The 19,132-nt window shown below is 45.5% G+C and overlaps 1 protein-coding gene across 1 annotated transcript in view; it reads left to right on the top strand.

Annotated features, from left to right (window-relative positions):
- Positions 1–18,810, top strand: part of LOC106748393 (netrin-1-like) — a 213,122-nt gene extending 194,312 nt beyond the window's left edge. Inside the window, exons 5-7 of the mRNA XM_014626848.1 lie at positions 14,188–14,256; positions 17,478–17,688; positions 18,576–18,810. Coding sequence (XP_014482334.1) covers positions 14,188–14,256; positions 17,478–17,688; positions 18,576–18,720 — 425 coding nt within the window. The 3' untranslated portion in view covers positions 18,721–18,810. The remainder of the gene's footprint in view (positions 1–14,187; positions 14,257–17,477; positions 17,689–18,575) is intronic.
- Positions 18,811–19,132: the final 322 nt, after the last annotated feature.

Raw genomic sequence — 19,132 nt, 5'->3', positions numbered from 1 at the left:
ATAATTTTAAGAGCAGTACCGCGGACCCGGAGCTCGTTTCGCCGGAAAATCCGGGCGTTGCGTGGGTGACGCTTTCGCGTCGAAAATAGAAGCGCGCTATATGCGTGATGTATTATATTATCTTGCGCAAATTTTTGGTCGGAGAGATTGAATTTGCAAAATGCACAATTACGCTTCAGAAACAGCCCGAAATATATCGACGGCATAACATCGTATATTAACCCTTTGCACTCGAGGGCTCCGGAGCGGAGCCATTAAAAATTTGTCTTCAAACTTAAAACAAACTATTAACAACTATTAACAAATTAACAAAATTAAAAAAACAATAACATACAACAATGACTTTTCTTTTAATGCGCATATCATTTACTTATATGTGAATATGATCTTTCCACTGAAATTGCTTCGAGTTGCTGTAATGCTGTAATGCTGCTAATATGAATGAAAAAAACTTCGAGTGCAAAGGGTTAAGGATTAATTGTTTATGGTTTCCATGTAATCTCTCGATATTTTCTCATAATGTTCTGAATTTTGTACTTTAGTATTTTCTTCTCACTTTAGTGTTTTTATATTTTAGTTTCTTAAAGATCATCGTTATTAAAAACTGCACATCCTAGTCAAGAGTAAAAAGAATCGCCGTTTGTACAACGCGAGTGATAATACCTTCAGGTATTCCCCTCACGTCGTACGTGCATTACGAAAGCTTCGTAAAAATCCGGGCACCGAAGATTTTGTTTTAACAACAGATTCCTCTACGTATGTCAACTAATCGCTGCCACCTGTAACCAAAATAAAAGAAGAAACGAAAAATAAAAAAAAAAAACGGGAAAATTGCGCACCGTTTCGAAGCGACCTCGATATTTTTGTTTGCGAGCTGGCGAAACAACAACTGGCGGTTGTTGTTGCATTGCGCTTCCGCTTTTCCGCGCGTCGTTCATCGAGCGAAACGAACGACGCTCTGTTTGTAAATGCCGTGTCGTTTTAATGAACCGCGTGGTCGCCGGTCGATAATAGAATCCGTATAAAATGCAACCCCCTGCCTCGAAGCGGCCTGGAACCGCACGCGAGCATCGACGGCAACGGGAACGTACACGCGCGACTTGCTCGCCTCTCTCTTTTTCTCTTTCTCTCTCTCTCTCTCTCTCTTTCTCTCTTGCTCTCCCTTATTTTCTCTCGTACTCTCGTTCTCTCCCGCTCTCTCCGGTGGCTAACCAAATTAAACGTAATTTAAATTTCGTTTGAAATTCAATCGAGACGCCCCGCGACGGGCCGCCCCGCCCGGCGGCGGGTGGGCGTTATCGAATAAAAATATCGAAAATTCCACGCGCGTAACGCCGCAACGGTCACGTCCGCCAAAGCTACCGGATGGAATTTCCGAAATTCCGGGTGCGATCGAAGGGAGACAGATTGATAGAGAGATGCGAGTCGGTAGAAAGCGACAGCATAAGCGAGAGCAAGGGAAAGAGAGAAGAGCGGTGGGGGAGGAGGAGGGAGAGAGGAGAGGAAGAGACAGGAGGTGGAGAAAAATCGAGTCGGGTGAACGCGAGGCGGAATGGAGTGGATATTTGTTTGGCGTAGCTCCCAATCTTCCCTTCTCACTTTTTACAGCTTTACAAGCGGAGCACGCGATTTCCGCGGCATATACACGAGGGGTGAAACCCGATTTTGCAAATATCGTTTTTATTACGTCCTACGCGAATTTAACGGTTTCATTATATGTTGCTTCGCATGCAGCCGCGAATTGAACTACTTCCGATGCCGCGCGCGTGAACTGAGATCTCTCGACTGAAGTATTTTATCAAAACGTTCCGTGTAGAAAACGGAGGAGAAGCGCAATATTATATTACGGAAAAGATACGTTACATTAGATTATATTAATGTCCATGTCGGAGTGGAGATCGTGGATTGTATTTTTTTTTAACGCTGGAAACGCGATACTATTAATTTTCAGTAGCTCGACACAGCCGTAAATTAAAACGATTATTCGCCGGAGCTGGAGGTCATTCATTGATCGAACGTAACACAAATATATTTATCACACTGCACGCCGGCTGTGCGGTGACAGTACGGTTCAAAGGCAATTTGTCATTTGTCGAATTCGCCGGTGAACTTCGTGAAACGATCCGATGTGCATCGGGCAATTTGCGAGAACTTGCACGCTATTGATCGAAGCCATCGAGTTGCTCGGCCGAATTACGAAGTCCGGACACGACGTGAAACGCGGAGATAACCGCGAGGGTAACTACGGCAGTTCGCCGGTGGATAGAACCGAAACCATAAACCGCTTAATCGCCGTTGGGACGAGGAGCGCGTGTTTGTTTGTCTTGCTTCGAGTTTCTATAATAATTAACGCGATATCCCGCTTATTTCAATTTATCTAACGCACTAATCTACGTGTATAGCGGAATGAAGCACCGGGGGACACGCATCACAATAACGTTTCAAACAAAAAGAAAAGCAAGCAAATTGCTCTCATTTATCTCGCCAGCGCATCTCTATAATAATGCACAAGATAAAACTCACGCGCAACTTTCCATCGCAGAAACCACCAAAGCGCGTGCATTTAAATACTTCAGATAGCTACTCTGAAATTGGCCTACCTCTATGAAGGCGTATCTCTATCTTATTTGCAATACAACGTATATGAATGTACATATGTACCTGGATTTGCAGAAAAATCTGATATCACATTTTATAAAATTTTCTCGGTAGAGCAATTTCCCAAGTCGAAATTTCGGTCCTACATTAACTCTGCCGTCCTTGTCGGACTTGAAGGGAAACGGTAGTAAATAAATGTTTACAAGATCAAAGGGCAATAACTTATATAATGTTCCTTGAGGTTCTCCACTGGTCTTTCCACAGTTTAATAGAATTTGCAGAGTCTAACGTAGAATCAAAATTTCGACTCTAGAATCCAAACTCGGAAAGCGGAGGCGTTTTTATCACGCTTGACGTGATTTTTTTAGACCTTTACTGCGCGTGTAGTTCTTTAATTTAATTAAAATGTGTTCCCACAAGTAGAAATATAAGAGGGAAAAGGAATTCGCTCTGAATACAAAGTGTGACATTATATCCCGAAAAAGGCAGACAATCAGGAGGAAAAAGATGGACGCGCGCGTAGGCGAGCGCGAGGAGTCTCGACGGACAAAGCGGCGTATCGTAACGAGTGACCCGAAGTGACATCACTCGCCAGTAGTTTAGATCCCGACCAGCTCGAGAGAACTCGCGGGAGTAGAGCCGGACTTCCTGTTCTCGGGGAACAAGGACGGGCGCTAAAGCCGAATGAGCCTCCGCGCGAGTTTACGAGGGATCCGCCGAAGTTGGCGCACTTGGTCGGACAGTTGGCTCGCTCGCAGGGATTTCCTCGCCGGTGGTCGGATGTATCGAGCCATCGAACTGCATTACGGATGTGTGGAAGCAGCATGAAACGGAAACCGGACGGGACGAGACGACGAGGTGGGACAGAACGGGACAAAACGGGACGGCTGACCGCGTTTGCAAACGTGAATCGATCTGGCGATGGCGGCCGGCTGAGACCATAATCCGTTTAATTCCCGACTAACGAGACGTCCTTTGTGTCGATTAACCCGCGCATCCAATCCGCCGCATCAGCCAATCGCTCCGGATCGGGGCCGTAAGGTCGAGCTTTCCGATCGAGCGGTCGGATCGATCGGCCGCGACGCGAACCCCGAAGCCGGCCGTTGCGTCCCGCGATGCGTCGAATATCCCAATCAGCAATCGGCCCGCCCAAATCCGATGTCACGCTCCGGATAACCGCCGTGGACGTCGGCACGGCCGGCTGACTGACGTGTCGCGGGAGAAAATGCGTACGATTGCAACGAGGTGCGATAATTAGAAGGTTATTTATTGCGAGCGCGACAATCCATTTGTCATTATTGGGCTGTCCCTCACGATTTGTCGCTCACGATTTGAAGGGGGAATTAAAAGCTAAGGGCAGTGATAAATTGGGAAGTTGTTGAACGGAACGATTGTCGATATGTAAAATTGATTGTGTAAAATGTTAACTTCTTCCACGTAAGTTTGGAGTCGCAGGCTGGCGACTTTTATTGACAAAGATAACAAAAATTTGCAAGGGTTTTCAAGAGAATTTAAATTGATAATAAATATTACTGGGGTTCAAAGAGTCGGTTCACACGTGGAAGGCTGTCGCTCGTCTTCGTTTATACGAAAAAATTCGGTAGGTTCGCGATACACGATAGACAATTTTACCCTTCCTTAGTAATATTAATAATGACATGATTAATATGTAAAATGGCACTAGAATGCCTATGCTTGGCTCCACACAGCCTTGTATCTTGAACTTTCATCGGAATTTTACACTTTAAAATTTAAGAAAATTTTATTTTTCACAAGTGGGACTTGTTCGAAGAATATCTTATTTGGACTCCTTGTTATTTTCGTATAATTGTCAAATATCAAATGTCGTTTTAACCAATGTCGGTTAAATTGTAATGTCGGTGAGACTGCAATATCGATCTCTCGCGAGAGGTCAAATGCTTAGGTGTGATTAATAATAAATAATCTTCGATATCGCGGAGTATACGGAAGTGTGTTAATTCCGTCGTCTTTTCGCTGACGAAGTTCGCCGTAGCGACGAGCACTTTGCAAAATCTGCTCTCGACAGGGGCCGGCTAACCAAGTAGCTAGCTCAGCTCGGATATTGAAATATTCCGTGGATGTGTGCCGGCGCTATAAGCTTTACGATATTAGAGTACTTCCTAACCCCACACACGTTACAATGGTGTTATTACACATGCAGCGCACGGATTTCACGCTTGCGACGTTAGGTCGTCCGTGCTTCCGCGCGCGCACACGTGAGGATCGCGTAATTATGCCATGAGATACCGCGAATGTGCGGGAAAGTGAGAGAGAGAGAGAGAGCGGGGAGCGCGCAGTAAGTCAGAAATTCCGGCCACCGCAGATGTCGAAACGGCGAACCGCGTTGCGCATTTCCACGTGCGACCACGATATTCGATGAAGGTTCATCTCGGCCCATGAAAATTGGATTTTCCAGGGTGGTACTACGTGCCCGCGCCGCGCCGGTATACGCGTGCTCCACTTCGACTACATAACCGGAAAATATTTTGATTTCTCGCGCAACCCGCTTGTTTCGCCGATGGAAAATTCCACGTTGCGATGCTATACCGACGTTGACCTTTTCCATCACATTTCCAATCGCGAGCGTACGTGTGTATCTTCCTTTCCCGTTCGCAATATGCTAATTCGCGCACGATTCGAGCGATCGAGGATCGATTTTCGTTATGTGTTTGATTACGAGTATATTTAACGCATACATAAAGAAGAATTGTTAAATATCCTTCCCGAATAACCCGCAAGTGTCGTGTAGATGCGACACGCGAAAAAATTCGAGCCCATTTCGCGATTTTGCGCTAATAATTAAACAACCACGCGATGTCTATTTGAAATGTAACCAAGGGTCGCAGAATTAATGGTTAGCACTTGCCAACTTTTTCCCTCCCTCTTTCCCCCTTCCTCTCTTACGGAATTATTAATTTCAGCATACTTTTTATTAAACGTTATTAAGCGCGTCAACAGTCGATATAAGCGGCAGGTCTTTCATCCCGAGACAAGAGATGGTCCTGACCCTTTCAAACAGACCGCGGAGATGAATTACGTCAAAGTAAATTGATTTCGAAGCAATCTCCTGTCCTGCTTCCTGCGGGCGGAAGACGATGTCGGATTTATGAGAAAAGCCCAACGCGATCCTGGATGGTTTTCAAAAGTATTATATATCCTGCCAACTATTAGGTTGGTGCATATGAAATGTCGGATTCTTAAGTGATTGTATAAAACTGTATATCTTTCTTCAAAAGCTGTTTATTCAATCAAAGTATGCTCCATTCGCTTCAATACACTTCTCCCAACGAGATTTTAAAGCGTAGATGCCTGTCTTAAAAAAATTTTGGTCTTTAGAATTAATAAACTCTGATATCGAGTTTTTTAGACTGTCTTCATTTTCATGGTGTTTGCCTCTTAAAAACAGCTCTAAATGCTTGAAAAAATGAAAATCGGTCGGCGAGAGATCCGGTGAATATGGTGGATGCTGCAAAACTTCATATTCCAGTTCGTTCAGTTTCGCAATTGTTTTGTGCGATGTGTGCGGCCGAGCGTTGTCATGGAGCAGTAGCGGGCCATGCCGATTCACAAGCGATGGGAGTACAATTTGGTGTCTCAATATCGTTGTATGGTCAACTTTCATCCTGATAGCAAGTTCCCTCGTGGATACGGCTGGATCCGCTTCCACTAGAGCCTTCAGGTCATCATTATTCACAGACGTTTTGGGTCTTCCGCGCGGCTCATTTTGCAGTGAAAAATCGCCAGTCCGAAATTTTTCGAACCAACGCTGCACTTTCCGATTGTTAACCGTATTCTCCCCAAACGCTTGGTTTATGTTGCGTGCAGCTTTTGCAGCACTATTACCAAGTTTGTACTCATATAAGAAAATGACGCGAATGTCGGCAGAATTCATATCGGTAATAAACTCAAAAGAAATAAAAAAGGGAAGACCTTCGAGAAAACCTATTTTGTTGAAATGAGTCTCTGGCAATGGACAATACGAGTATGAATGAGGTTATGCCAAATACAAAAGTATAACGAAAACAGGGAGGAAAACGTCCGCATGTAAAGAGAATGCGACATTTCATACGCACCAACCTAATACATTCGCGCCCGGAGTTTAACATCTCGCTGGCAAATGATGGATATCGCTTGAGTCAAATTAAACTACGTAGTTCCATCACGCTTTCGATCGTACGATTCGTTCGACCGTGATCGCAATAACGCACGATCTCTTTTTTTATCCTATTAGTTTTACGCGAAACTCTTTATTAATAAGAAGAAAAGGAAACGTATCAAAAAATACATATCAATTGTCGAGTCTATTAAAACGTGTTTCGATGAAATATCATTTGACGTGTCTGATCTGATTCAATATCGCGAACAATTAAAAACTGTTACGAACACCGCCGCCGGTCACACGAAGGGGAAAGACGCGCGATTTAAAAATGCAAAGGAGGAAGAAGATCGACAAACTTGGAGCGTTCTTCTCCCTCTGGGAGAACGGGAGGATGCGGCGCACCTCGCAAAGAATTAGTTGAATTATAAAAGCGTTTTACACGGCCGCGGATAGTATAACGCGAGCCTGTTGCGTTTCTTTAGTTTAATCATAGAGTTCCTCACGGTCGTCTTTTCTCGTCTCTGTGCACTCCGCTCGCGCGAAGATATTAAAATGTTTCGCGAGTGGGTATTGCACGCGCGTCCCAGTTTTCGCAACGACGACTCGCGCAGCTTACCACGTGCTAGCTTGCCGCAATATAATCTCATTATTCTGCGAATATCTGAGAGTGAGAGAGCAAGAGAGAAAGAGGGAGAAGGAGAAGGAGAGAGAGAGAGAGAGAAAAAGAGAAGAAGAGAGAGAGGCGAACAAGGGAATATAGCGACCACGGATTCCGCCCGTTCTCGCCTTGCCTCGACCTCCGCGCTTTCTTTCCCTCATCCCACCGGCTTCCGCGTAGTCTTTCGCCGCGAGCTCTGGATTTAGTTGACGAGCGCACCGGCACACATCTCGTCTCTCGCGAATACCTCTAAACGCCTACACGTGTTCAGGTTGAGCGTAAAATTCGCCAAGGATCAGCGCATATACGAGCGTGTATGTATAAATATGAGACACGCTATGCGTATACACTCGACGCATAAAACGAGACACACATTAGTATACGAGAGAGACCGAAGCACCGATACGCTAATATTGAGAGCCCTACTGCAGTGAGGGAAAAATATTTGGTATTTTTGGTAACTGTAATCATCGTAGTAAAAGAATTGTAATCGGGAAAACCAATTTTCCAGTAAGTGTTACTATAGTGTTAGTGATAATAATTTACATGTATGTTGTTACTACTATTTTTGTGGTTAAAACTATAAAAAGGTTGGCATTGAAAATAACTTCCTTAAAATAATAAAATAAAATTCCTTAAAATAATTTCCTTCGGTGTGCACAAACGTCAGTTCATTAACTTGAAAAATTGCCAAAAGTCTGTTCCATTTTTTTTTGGCAATAAAATCTTCAATTTCGAAACCTTCAGTCTCATTTTTTTTTGTAACAGATGTTTATAATAATAAACGATTACGCTGAGCATCTGACATATTAGATGGATTAAAAGATCCTTTCGGAAGCTCGTGTTCCGTCCGACCATGCGCGACTGTACGACGACAGCGAGCGTCGTGTTTTTCTTGGCGACTTTAAAAGTGCCGCGGCTAGGCGGGAATTTGTGAAATTCGTCTTTAAAACCGCGGACGCACGTTCCTGCGCGCGACGTGACCGCTGCGCCAAGGAAAACACCGCCGCGTTACAGAAGATTAAGATTAATCTACATCCGCCGCTGGGAACGGCGTCGCCTGGAAAGAATCCGCGCGCCACGGACGCCGCAAAGTTAGCCCGATGATGAAGGGAGTGCACATGCACTCTCTCAAATTTTTTCAAGAGACGAAGAGAGAGGAAATTTCAACTAGACTGCCCAGAGATAACTTAATGACGCGTGTAAATTTCGTAAAACGAATGATAAAGATTTCTTATATTTATTAAACGTTACTAAATATTTTCATACGCGACGTTAAATCACTTTCCTTTACGATTAAGTGTAACTAATAAATATAAAAATTCATTTACCCGGCAGTTTGCCTCCCGTTGCGTAAAATGCAACGAGAGTTCTCGAATTCGGCCGCAAAATTTATAGCGCTCAAACTTATACATGGGCTGGCGAAAAATTTGCGCTTGCTCGTGTCCGAAGTAATTAGCATAGATTACTGGCCGTTGCTGAAACGTTATCGTAAATAACTATTCATGTACCTCCACTTTTTACGTCTCGTTTAACAAGACACGCTGACAGCAATATGGCTCTCGTAAAACGAAAATAGTATTAGGTCAATCCGCTAAAAGCGATAAAAGCAAATGCCGTAAAATTTGACGTGACTTTGCGTAACCATTCTGGGTAACGATTAACCCACCGAGAATATGGCTGGCTAAAAATATGCACGCAGTCAAGGTTAAAATAACTTCCAGAATTTATCTCGGCCCGAAGAGCAAATTCCGAGATATCATTTTCTCGGATTAATACATTAAGCGCATCGCGAGCTTGTAAAATTAGAAATTACACGAGTAATTTCAGAAATATTATAACATTACACAATAACTGATTTTCATTCCAATTGTGCGATAAAGTATCGCCCTCATAATGTCTGCTTCATTTTAACAAGACCACAATCGATTTTGTTATCCACCCACCATGTTATTAAAAAAAACTCTTACAATTTACCTGAAAGTTGCATGTAACAATAAGGGTAAATGAATATCTTCGTGTCTTGCATTAGATTCCAAGCCTCAAAGACACATTCTTTGCAGGATTAATACCCGCTTTCGCGCAGCACGTGGTTACAAATCGACGACGATTAAGGCACAAAGGAAGTCGCGATCGGACGCGTCGCATTAACGATGCCGGCTGAATCTAAGCGGATTACACGCGCGCGTACTCGCGAGTATCGGCGTCTAAATCGCGCGACTTCCGATCGTCGTAGCGCTTCGGGGTCGGCCGGCCGATGAATGGGCCAGGATGAATGGTAGCTCGTCCAAAGGACGAAGCTTGTGAATGGCGCGTACCGGCGGTTGTATCGCGCGCGTACGCGCGATCCCGCTCGACGCGCCGAAAGCGCGCGTTTCTACCTGCTTTCGAAACACAAGAGTGACAAATTTTTTAATTGATAACATGATAATGACAAAATCTCGTCCCCCTGGCATGGCTCGCATGAAATAATCTACGACAGAACTTGGGAATAAAATTAATCGGACGGATAGCTCTGTGTACCCGAGAAATAGGAGAGGGTAATAAGTCTGTCGGTAATTACGTGGCGGGTCTGACGCACGACCGTGTTGTATTTACCGCATGAAACTTTGAACTGCGTTTTCCACAGATAATTACAATATAACCGGCTACCCTCCTCTTCAATAATTCGACGAATTTCAAATTAAATTTTTTCGCAGCGCAAATCAAAGCGGCTGACCCAATTACGGAGATATCACATACGGGAAATTAAAACGATTTTGCCGTGTTGGGCTTTTAATAATGGACACTGAATTATTTCACATATACGTACGCGCCGCACGGTAGGCTTTAATTTAACTTTTCATTTAATTTCACAGAGGCTCGAAATCACTGTGTGCACTCGTGATCTCTTATATCGCGATTTGCTCCCCGCTCGGGGAGCGTTAACAGCGTGGCGTAACAAACGTGTAAAACGAATTCATCGAAATTACATTCCCATTTCCGATGTTAAATCTCAAAAAAAGACCCAAGTATTCCCAGTTGTAAAGCGGACTGACGCGAACTATTAATTTCGCATATACATGTTTTCTCACACTCTTGTAGTTGCACTCGCTGATAAATCGTTTTTTCTCATTTTACCTTTATTTTCCCTCGTAAGCTCGAATGTCGCGTTCGTTTTCCGCGATAAAAGAGAGAGAGAGGGGGGAGGGGAGGGGGAGGGAATAGGCCGCTAATAATTAGAATTAAGTTAACGAGTAGCCGGAAGGTAGAGATGGACGGAGGTAAAATTATCGTGGTGAAAACGAGATAAATAAGGAGGGCGTGTGTATCCTCGCCTCGGCATCGACAGTGCGTAACCGCTAAGCTTCTAACCACCGAGCGTTAAAACGAGCATCGCCGGCCGGCAAAGAGTGGAGGATTAGTTTTCTCGGAGGCGTCTAACCGTAATTACGGGATCGAAGCGAACCGCTTTCGCATGCGATCGTTGCGGCATGTGGACCGCGAACGTCGCGCGTGTGCGGGCTCAGACGAATCTCTCTCGGCTTTATACCCGAGGGACAGAGGGGTTTAAGTCCAAAAACTCATTTTACCGGATAAAATCTGGGATCACATAGCGAAAGAGAGAGGGAGAGAGAGAGAGAGAGAGAGAGACATATATACGCCCTCAGAATAAATTAAATGAATAAATATGTATGAATTTCATTAAACAAAAGTCGAAGTTCGTAAAATAACGTTCGGAAGTGACGTGGAACGAATGTAAAATACCGCACACGTGCGTTTACACGCGCTCCTGATATTTCATGAGATTCCGAATAAAATAAAAATCGGACTCCATCTCTCCTCCATTTCTCATGTATGGAAAATGTATTTCGTCCGCGAGATTCTCTCCTCGAATTTCGGTCGCATTTATTCTGTCGGGGAGAGAACGAAAAATGAACAGATTACGGCGAACCGGAAAAAAAATCTCGAATATATACAAGAGGACATTTTCGAGCGTCCTATGCAAATTCGATCATTCGTATAGATTCTGCTTCCTGTATCGCATGCGGTGACACCGCTTCGGCCATATCTCATCAGCTTAGAGGCTGACGGTGTACATTACAGAAGTCTACGATAATATCCGGCAAAAAGCGCGACACTCCCAGGGTCAAAGATCTCGCAGTTGCCTTCTCTCTCTTTCTGTCGCGCGGTTCGCGCGATGCGCGTCTCGTGCTCTCGCATTTATCAGCCGCGGCTGCGGACGCCTCGATAGAGGACACGCGAATGAGAAATAGAGTGGATAAACCGGCGGATAACCTTGATTAATTCTATTAAATATAATTGGACCCCTATGCCGGGGTGAGCATATCATCGCCCTGATATACCGGGATATCGCGTGAGATGTAAATTTTCCGCGAGTATCTCGTCCCGGCTTTGCGCCGAAAGAGTATTATTTAACGCCGCCCGTTCATTTTCTGCCCTGTTTTTCTCGCTCGTGTGCTCGCGAACGCGGCCATAAAATATCGCGCTCGCCGAAGAACCGGTTGCTCCTGCATCGAAAAACAAATATTTTTCCGCGGCCGCCTATCCGGCAGCTTTAAATATTTGGCCCAACGCTCGGTCCCCTCGCTCCGGCCTCTGTTCGCTCTCGATCTGCGACCTCACCTCCGCGTATCGACGCACTTCGAGATATGCGAGGAGTAAACGCAACTCGGCGAACTCGGCATTGAAAGTTTCTCGTAAGCTTTTTGATTCTTCGGCATTCCGAAGCTCTGCTGTTCGAACAGTCCACGAAGTTACACACATAGATCGCAAAGGAGAGCAATTATACGGAAACACACCAGATTTTCAAACTATTAGGAAAACAAACTTGCCGAATTCATTGATGCTAAATTTTGCTCGGAGAGACTAATGAAAATAAAGCTGCGACTTTTTTTTCATCTACGTGTTGGAAAAGTCCTTTGCCCCCACACTGACAGAAGATTCTTTAGTTATCAGAACAGAAGTGACTCGCGTTACTTGAAGAATCTGTTAAGGAAACAGATCGGAAAGTTACTGTCGCAAATTATTTGTCATCATTTTTTTATTTTAACTAACTAGTGCCAAACCAATACGAAAGTGTTGATTAGAGCAGCAAGTTGAAAGTACAAATTATTTGCCTCCACTACAGGGTCATTTGTTGTCTCACATCTAAACCATTTGTTGCGTGTACTGATAATTTGTTAAATTAAAAAGTTTTTCTCTCAGTGCGAAAGCTATTCGCGAGCCTCTTGGGGAGCCGCTCCGCATTAGAGAATCGCGGCAGATCCGAATCTAGAAATCTCCCTCGTCGGCTACCGTCCTCACCGTCGCGTTACGAAACCCGCGCACGTTTCTGCCGATAAATCAACGAGCAACAGTCGGCCGATCTCTCGGGCAATCCTCGATCGCGCTGCCAGCCGGCCGGTCAACCGGCCGATCAATCACGCGCTTTCAATCCCTGACACGTGCGCGATCCGGTATGGAACGTCGCAGGTACGAACGAGCGAACGTCGTTCGTTGCTTGTTACTGTATCGCGAGCACTAGGTGGGCCGCTCACGCTAATTCGCCAGTTAGCCCCGCACGCCCGGCATTCGACGCGTCACGTCGATTCGCATCCGCCTACCCACGCTTGCCCCCTGAACCGATCAGTGCCGTAACCGAATGGGGAAAGATACCGTAAAACTTGGCGGACCGCTCGCGAATCTGGAACTGACCGGACGTCCTAAACCAGGCGTCCTTCTTCTTCCTCAAGATTTTCCCAAAGATCTCTTGTCCTCTTTAAGAAATCCATCTTTGAGAATTTCGACAACTTCTCACGCTTCGTCCCATTCTTTTTCTTCCTTTAAGTACGATGCGTGACTACGAGGACTCGTGTATTATGCAACTTACTCGTAGCAACTTGCGAAAACACACGGGGTTTCTTACTGCTCCGCGTTATTTCGTTTCAGCGAGTTCTATGCTCAAGTTCTTTTTCCCGATGACATTTTCCGATTTTCCTCCGAAGCATCTGTGAAAGAAGCTCTTATCTCATCACCCGGCACGAGTGTCCTAGAGCACGTTTCATTCTGATTACGACACTGTTCGTCGGCTCCTTCGGCCCCGTGGCAGTCGGGACCATAACATAACGCTCGGGGAATTAATCGAACAGCTGGGAGACGCGGGGCATCGGGGAGACGCGCCGACCGTACGGGACATAATGGATGGATAGTCGCGGCTAGATAATAGATGGATGGATACCGGCCGGTGGATGATAATGGGCCGTGTCAAGTGCGAGACGAGGCTAGACGAGCTGAAGTAACCCAAGTGCCTGCGATGTGTTCGCGACACGGGGTCGAAGGCTCCGTGACGTCACAACGCCCGTCCAGAGTCTCGTCTGACACCGGAGAGAGAGAGAGAGAGAGAGACCTTCGCATCTGCACGCGCGCACGTTCAATCCTCCGCGCTACTTAAACGCGCTAATCGTATCAATCGTATTAAATTTCCGGGTAAATAAGCGTTATTAATGTATCACGCCACTTATCGCGTTTCTGAGACTCTCTAATCGTTCTTAATGGTCGCACCACGAGGGTACCACGGTGGCAGCCGGTCTACGACTATTTCGATAACGTCCGCACGAGGAGTTAATTCCGACAATTGCTCGGTGCCGACCGAATTGTATTCCGCGCGCGCGATTTAGAGTGCATTCCCGCTAACGACGCGTTTCCTCGCCCGCAGACGTCTGCGAGCGAGGGAATTAAGCCGCGCGGGTTAAGCCGCGCGCCGCCATAAATTGATTAAGCCACTGTAGGAGAGCGATGGTAATTTGTCTTCCGCTTCGTTTTGTTGCAGATCAGTGCGGAAAGTGCCGTGCCAGCACGAAGAGGCTAAATCTCAACAAGTACTGCAAAAGAGACTACGGTAAGCGCCAAGCCGAACAATGTTGCTCCGCGCGGCGGAGAACGGTGTATTAATCGTGCTCGTCCCTTATATAGGGGAAGCCGCGGAAACCCAAACATTGCGCGCAAATCTCATCGTCGTGCGAATCTTCGAGGGCCTATAGTTAACTCGTCGCTATATATAACGCGGTATACCCCGCGGCTATTACAATTTCTAGAAATAGAATGAGTCACTGTAAAGCGAACGGCAACGGTTTGCATTCATTGACGAAATAACGACTAACTAATGCGATGACACTAATTCTTCGCAATGTTTCAATCGAGGATAAATATTTCGTCGAGTATCTCGCGAAACTTCGTCGCTCACTTTATTCTCACCCATTAGCTTCCCGTTCGAGTGACTTTGTTTTGAAATTAACTGAGAATCTATTGTCTATCCAATATCGAAATTCGTTTCGACGAAACTTTCATCACGAGTGCTCTCGTGACTGAATTTGCCGCTAAATTTTCTAATCAAAACTAAATATCAAATTCGCATCGAGAGATTCGTATATCAGCTTGAGGGACGTTCGATGGATATACAAATTTCAATCTGGTTTTAATACTCGTGGTAGAAAATATCATACGAGAAGGAGAGAGAGAGAGAGAGAGATAGTATATGTGTGTGTATCGAGTACTTTTCGCTTCTCATTAAAAAGTTGTTTCGAGCTCTATAGAATGGAAAATTACTCTCATATTTGAATCCGACAACCCGTTGTTTTCCCGATAGGGAAGTAACAGTAGGTAACTCCTGAATCCAATATCATTATATCACGCCCGGTGAACGAGAACGCTCGGGAGCGACGATAAACGCGACAGTGCTATAGACAATCGTCGATTCCCGACTGGCCGCTGTTGGAAAAACGTTGCGCCACGCAAAGCCACCGAAATTGTTTCGGCTTCTATCAGGGGTGAATGTGCATATATATGTGTATGCGCGTGTGTGTGTGTGATGTGTACACCCGGCCAAGTTCGGAGGGCGCATGTGAAACAGGACGATTTATGCCGGAGTGCCGTCCTCTCCCTCGAAAGTCCTCGAAAAAGTCGCATATAAACGCAAACACCGACGGAGAAGGACAAAGAGAGGCAAAGAGAGAGAGAGAGAGAGAGAGAGAGAGGGAGTGAAAGAGAGAGAAGAGATAGTGGGGAATTTCACTTTGGGAGAAACCTCGCCTGTTCACAAATAATTAATGAGAATTGAAGGAAATCAGATTAAAGTGAAAATTAATTACATCGAATCAATTTCAATCGAATCTGAAATTTACTCAGCAAAAGAAATTATAAAAATAGCATTGCCATGCAAATATTTTCCTTACTGGAATTTTCGCTTTTCGGTATATATTATAATCATAGTTAACAATTATTTCATATCAACGCATATGCTTTGCTCGTTATAATTATAAATTTAATATTAATGGCATCATGGAGGATCACTATTCGTTTAATAATTAAAATTCAAAACAATTATTTCAGGCATCGGTCTCTTTTGCGCTTCGGATTCGAAATTCACGAAATTCATTGTCGAGGATAGCGGAAGAGGGAGAGAGAGAGGAAGAAAGAGAGAGAGAGAGAGAGAGAGAGAGAGAGAGATGCAGGGTTGTTTGTGCGTGGCCATGACGGTTCCCAACGAACGCGGGCACTCTCGCGGTAATGTGTATAACGGCTGGTTCAAAAATGAAAGGCTCGCGTTTTAACGGTGCCGGGGCTTTCAATAATAGAATGGCACGCCTTTGAGCCGGCTTTCGGCCGGGTGGCGGCGGCCTCGGTTCCGCTCCCTGCTTCTCCCTCTCTCCCGTCGGCTCGCTTGATTCAGCGCAGATAAATCTTCAACAGGTCTGCACTTAGCTGTCTCCGACTTAGAATAGCGGGGCTGAAACGACCACGTCGCGTCCCGACCACGTCGCAAAGGCGAAACCGATCGGGAACGATGACATCCCGTGCCATCCTCGACGCTTGTACGCTTGCACGTGCCTCCGCGCGTCTTGTTTTTCGTCGTCGGAGTTCTACGCGCGTATCTCGAGTGCGACCGATGTTGAGATGCGCCGAGGGGTGTCGTAGGGAAGCTGCTTCCGCTGCATCGGCATTTAGCTCGTAGTTTTAGTGCCAAAATTAAATTGGAGACAAGGACGGGAGACCGAAGTAAAATAGAAAAAAAAAAGATCGAGCCTATCGAATGAATTTTCTTCTAGAAATCAAAAAAATTGTGTCGTCGAAAATGGCTATTTGTCGAGACGAAATTTCAGAATATTTTCATGTGAAGTATTTGATACAAAAGATTTCTCCTTCTCCGCACACACACATATTCGTGCGGTGCAGGGGATGATTTCACCGTGCGAAAGATTTCCTAGATATCGCGAGTTCCTACGAAATCGCCTGAGAGAGAGAGAGAGAAAATGCACGTTTCCGTTACGAGGATGCATTCCGCTATCCTACGCCTCCCCCGCGAGGAACGAGGAGTCTCCTCGGACCACGACGTGAGGAATAACGCGGCCCCACGATTCGAATAGCAAACCGCGGGGTCGAGCACGACGGCGTACAAACTCGTAACGCCGACGTCGAGTAATGAATGGTTCGATCGAATGCAACTCGACGCTGAATCGCTGTTTCGCTGGGGCATGACCCTAGTCCTTGGCGAAAGGCTAATAGTATCCCTGTCCTGAGGACGACAGGATCGATGGTACGCTCGTAACGGGAAGGAAAGAAAGAGAGGAAAAAGTCTCGCCCGACCGCGGGCCCCCATTCGATTCCACGGTCTTGAAACGATTGTACGGTTGCTTGAAAGGACCCGGGTGTCCTTTCAACGTAAGGAACACGTGTGTGTCCATGTTAAAAGGTTGACGCCGATTACGTGCGATACACAGGCACTCGCGTCTATAACGCGAAATATCGATTTTATAAAATTAGATTCGCCGGGAATCAAATTCGGAAAGCAAAGATGGAAGCAGACTTTTCACGAAGCGAAAAATACGTCGGAGGATTTTCCACTTTACGAGATATTCTTGAGAGACAAGAAGATAGTTATAGCTCCCGTTTATCGTAAAATGGAATTGTAGTTGCCCTCAAACAATCTATAGGAGAAAATAGAGACCTTCTATACTCTCGCTTAGATCCCTTTTTTCGTTCGTCACTTCAATTACATGACATAACGCGGTAATATAGCGTGTGCTAAAAATACGATGTTCAATATGTTCTTTTTCACCGCAGCTATTCTGGGAAGAATAACGGACAGACACAAGAAGAGCGACGGCTCGCAATCCGGCACAAGCGTATCAGGCACATCCTGGATCCGATTCACCTTAAACGTCGACTTCGTTTACAAGAAAAACACCAACTCGAGGATCCGACGTGGCGACGTCTCTCTTTACGTACACTCGGCTGATCTGGCCTGCAGATGCCCTAAAATCAAGCCTAACAAGTGAGTATCTTATCGCCTCGTAAAAGAATTTATTCTCGAGATATTGTTTTCATATTTACGAATATCTACATCTCATCCCTACACAGAAGAAAGTGCTAGATTTATGTGAATAATTACTCCAATACTCCTTAGCAAATTTTTATTTGGTTTTTTATTTGGATTTACTTAATCCAAGCAAAAATTTGTCAAGAAATATTGAAGTAATTATTTACTTAAATCTAACACTTTCTTCTGTGTAAATTATAAGACCGTGTACACTGAGAAACAAATTCAGTTGACTCAAACAAAATTCTTGTTTGGATATGTGCAAACAAATGTTTTGATTGTGAGAAAATTTGCTTCTTTAAACTAAAAGTTTGATCCTTTGAATAAAACCCTTTCCACCTCCGTTTGAGAGAACCAAACCTTTGGTTCAAAGAATCAAACTTTGGTACACAACCAAAACATTAGTTTGCCCATATCCTTACAAGGATTTTGTTTGAGTCCACTAAACAGGTTTTTCAATGTAGAGAAAACTACTTGCAATGTAGGAACCGTAAACTCTTTAATTTCACGAAAGCTTTGCGGGCGAGATACCAGAGAGCGTCACGAAGACATATGAAGCACGTATCAATACGTTACACGTTCCCTAAGTACTTTTCAGGCACCGTACCAAATCGGTGTGGTTTGACATTCCGCTCGCCTTGAACTGAAAATCAACCCGAACGGTCAAGGTTTCCCCGACAGGACAGCCCCGATAATGTGGAAACTAGAGCGGCCGTTGCGGCCGTGAACCGCCCGTCAGATTGCGAACGGACGCGAAATCGTCGGGGTAGCCGGCGGCGGGCTGAAGGGGCGGCGTAGAATCGCTGCCTACGCTCACATTCGCTGTTTATATGTGTTCGCAGGTCCTACTTGATCCTCGGCCAAGAGAGCGACGGCGGTGGTCAAGGTGGGCTCACGATTACGCAGAGGTCGATCGTCATCGAGTGGCGCGACGAATGGCACCGCCGGATGCGCCGTTTCCAGCGAAGGGCGAGATCGTGCCATTGAAATGCTCCGTACATCGCGGCGAGGAGGAAGAGATAGGAAGAGCGATCAGGAGAACATGAGAGAACGAGAGAGGGAGAAAGGGAAAAAGAAAGAGAGAGAGGGAGGAGAGAAAAAGAGAGAAAAGGAGAAAGCGGAGGAGAAGAGAGAATGTGTGTATGAACGTATGCCTGCGTGTGTCTGTGTGTATGTTTGTGTGCGAAACAGAGAGAGAGAGAGAGAGAAGAAAGTCGATCCCCTCCCAACCGTGTTCGTAGGAGCCCGCATATCTTCATTTCCCGGCCGCGAATACCGGTGTATCGGGGTGCCGATTTTGTTTTGCGCGCGTCGACGACCGCACGTCGAAGGCAACGAGAAGGAGGCAAGGAGGAGGACAAAAGGGGGAGCACCGATTCTTTCCGAGAGAAACGTCCGC

Source organism: Dinoponera quadriceps, unplaced genomic scaffold (genome assembly GCF_001313825.1).
Source record: "Dinoponera quadriceps isolate SergipeBrazil2010 unplaced genomic scaffold, ASM131382v1 scaffold2183, whole genome shotgun sequence".
Classification (NCBI taxonomy): Eukaryota; Metazoa; Arthropoda; class Insecta; order Hymenoptera; family Formicidae; genus Dinoponera; species Dinoponera quadriceps.
This window is presented reverse-complemented; position numbering and strand designations above follow the sequence as displayed.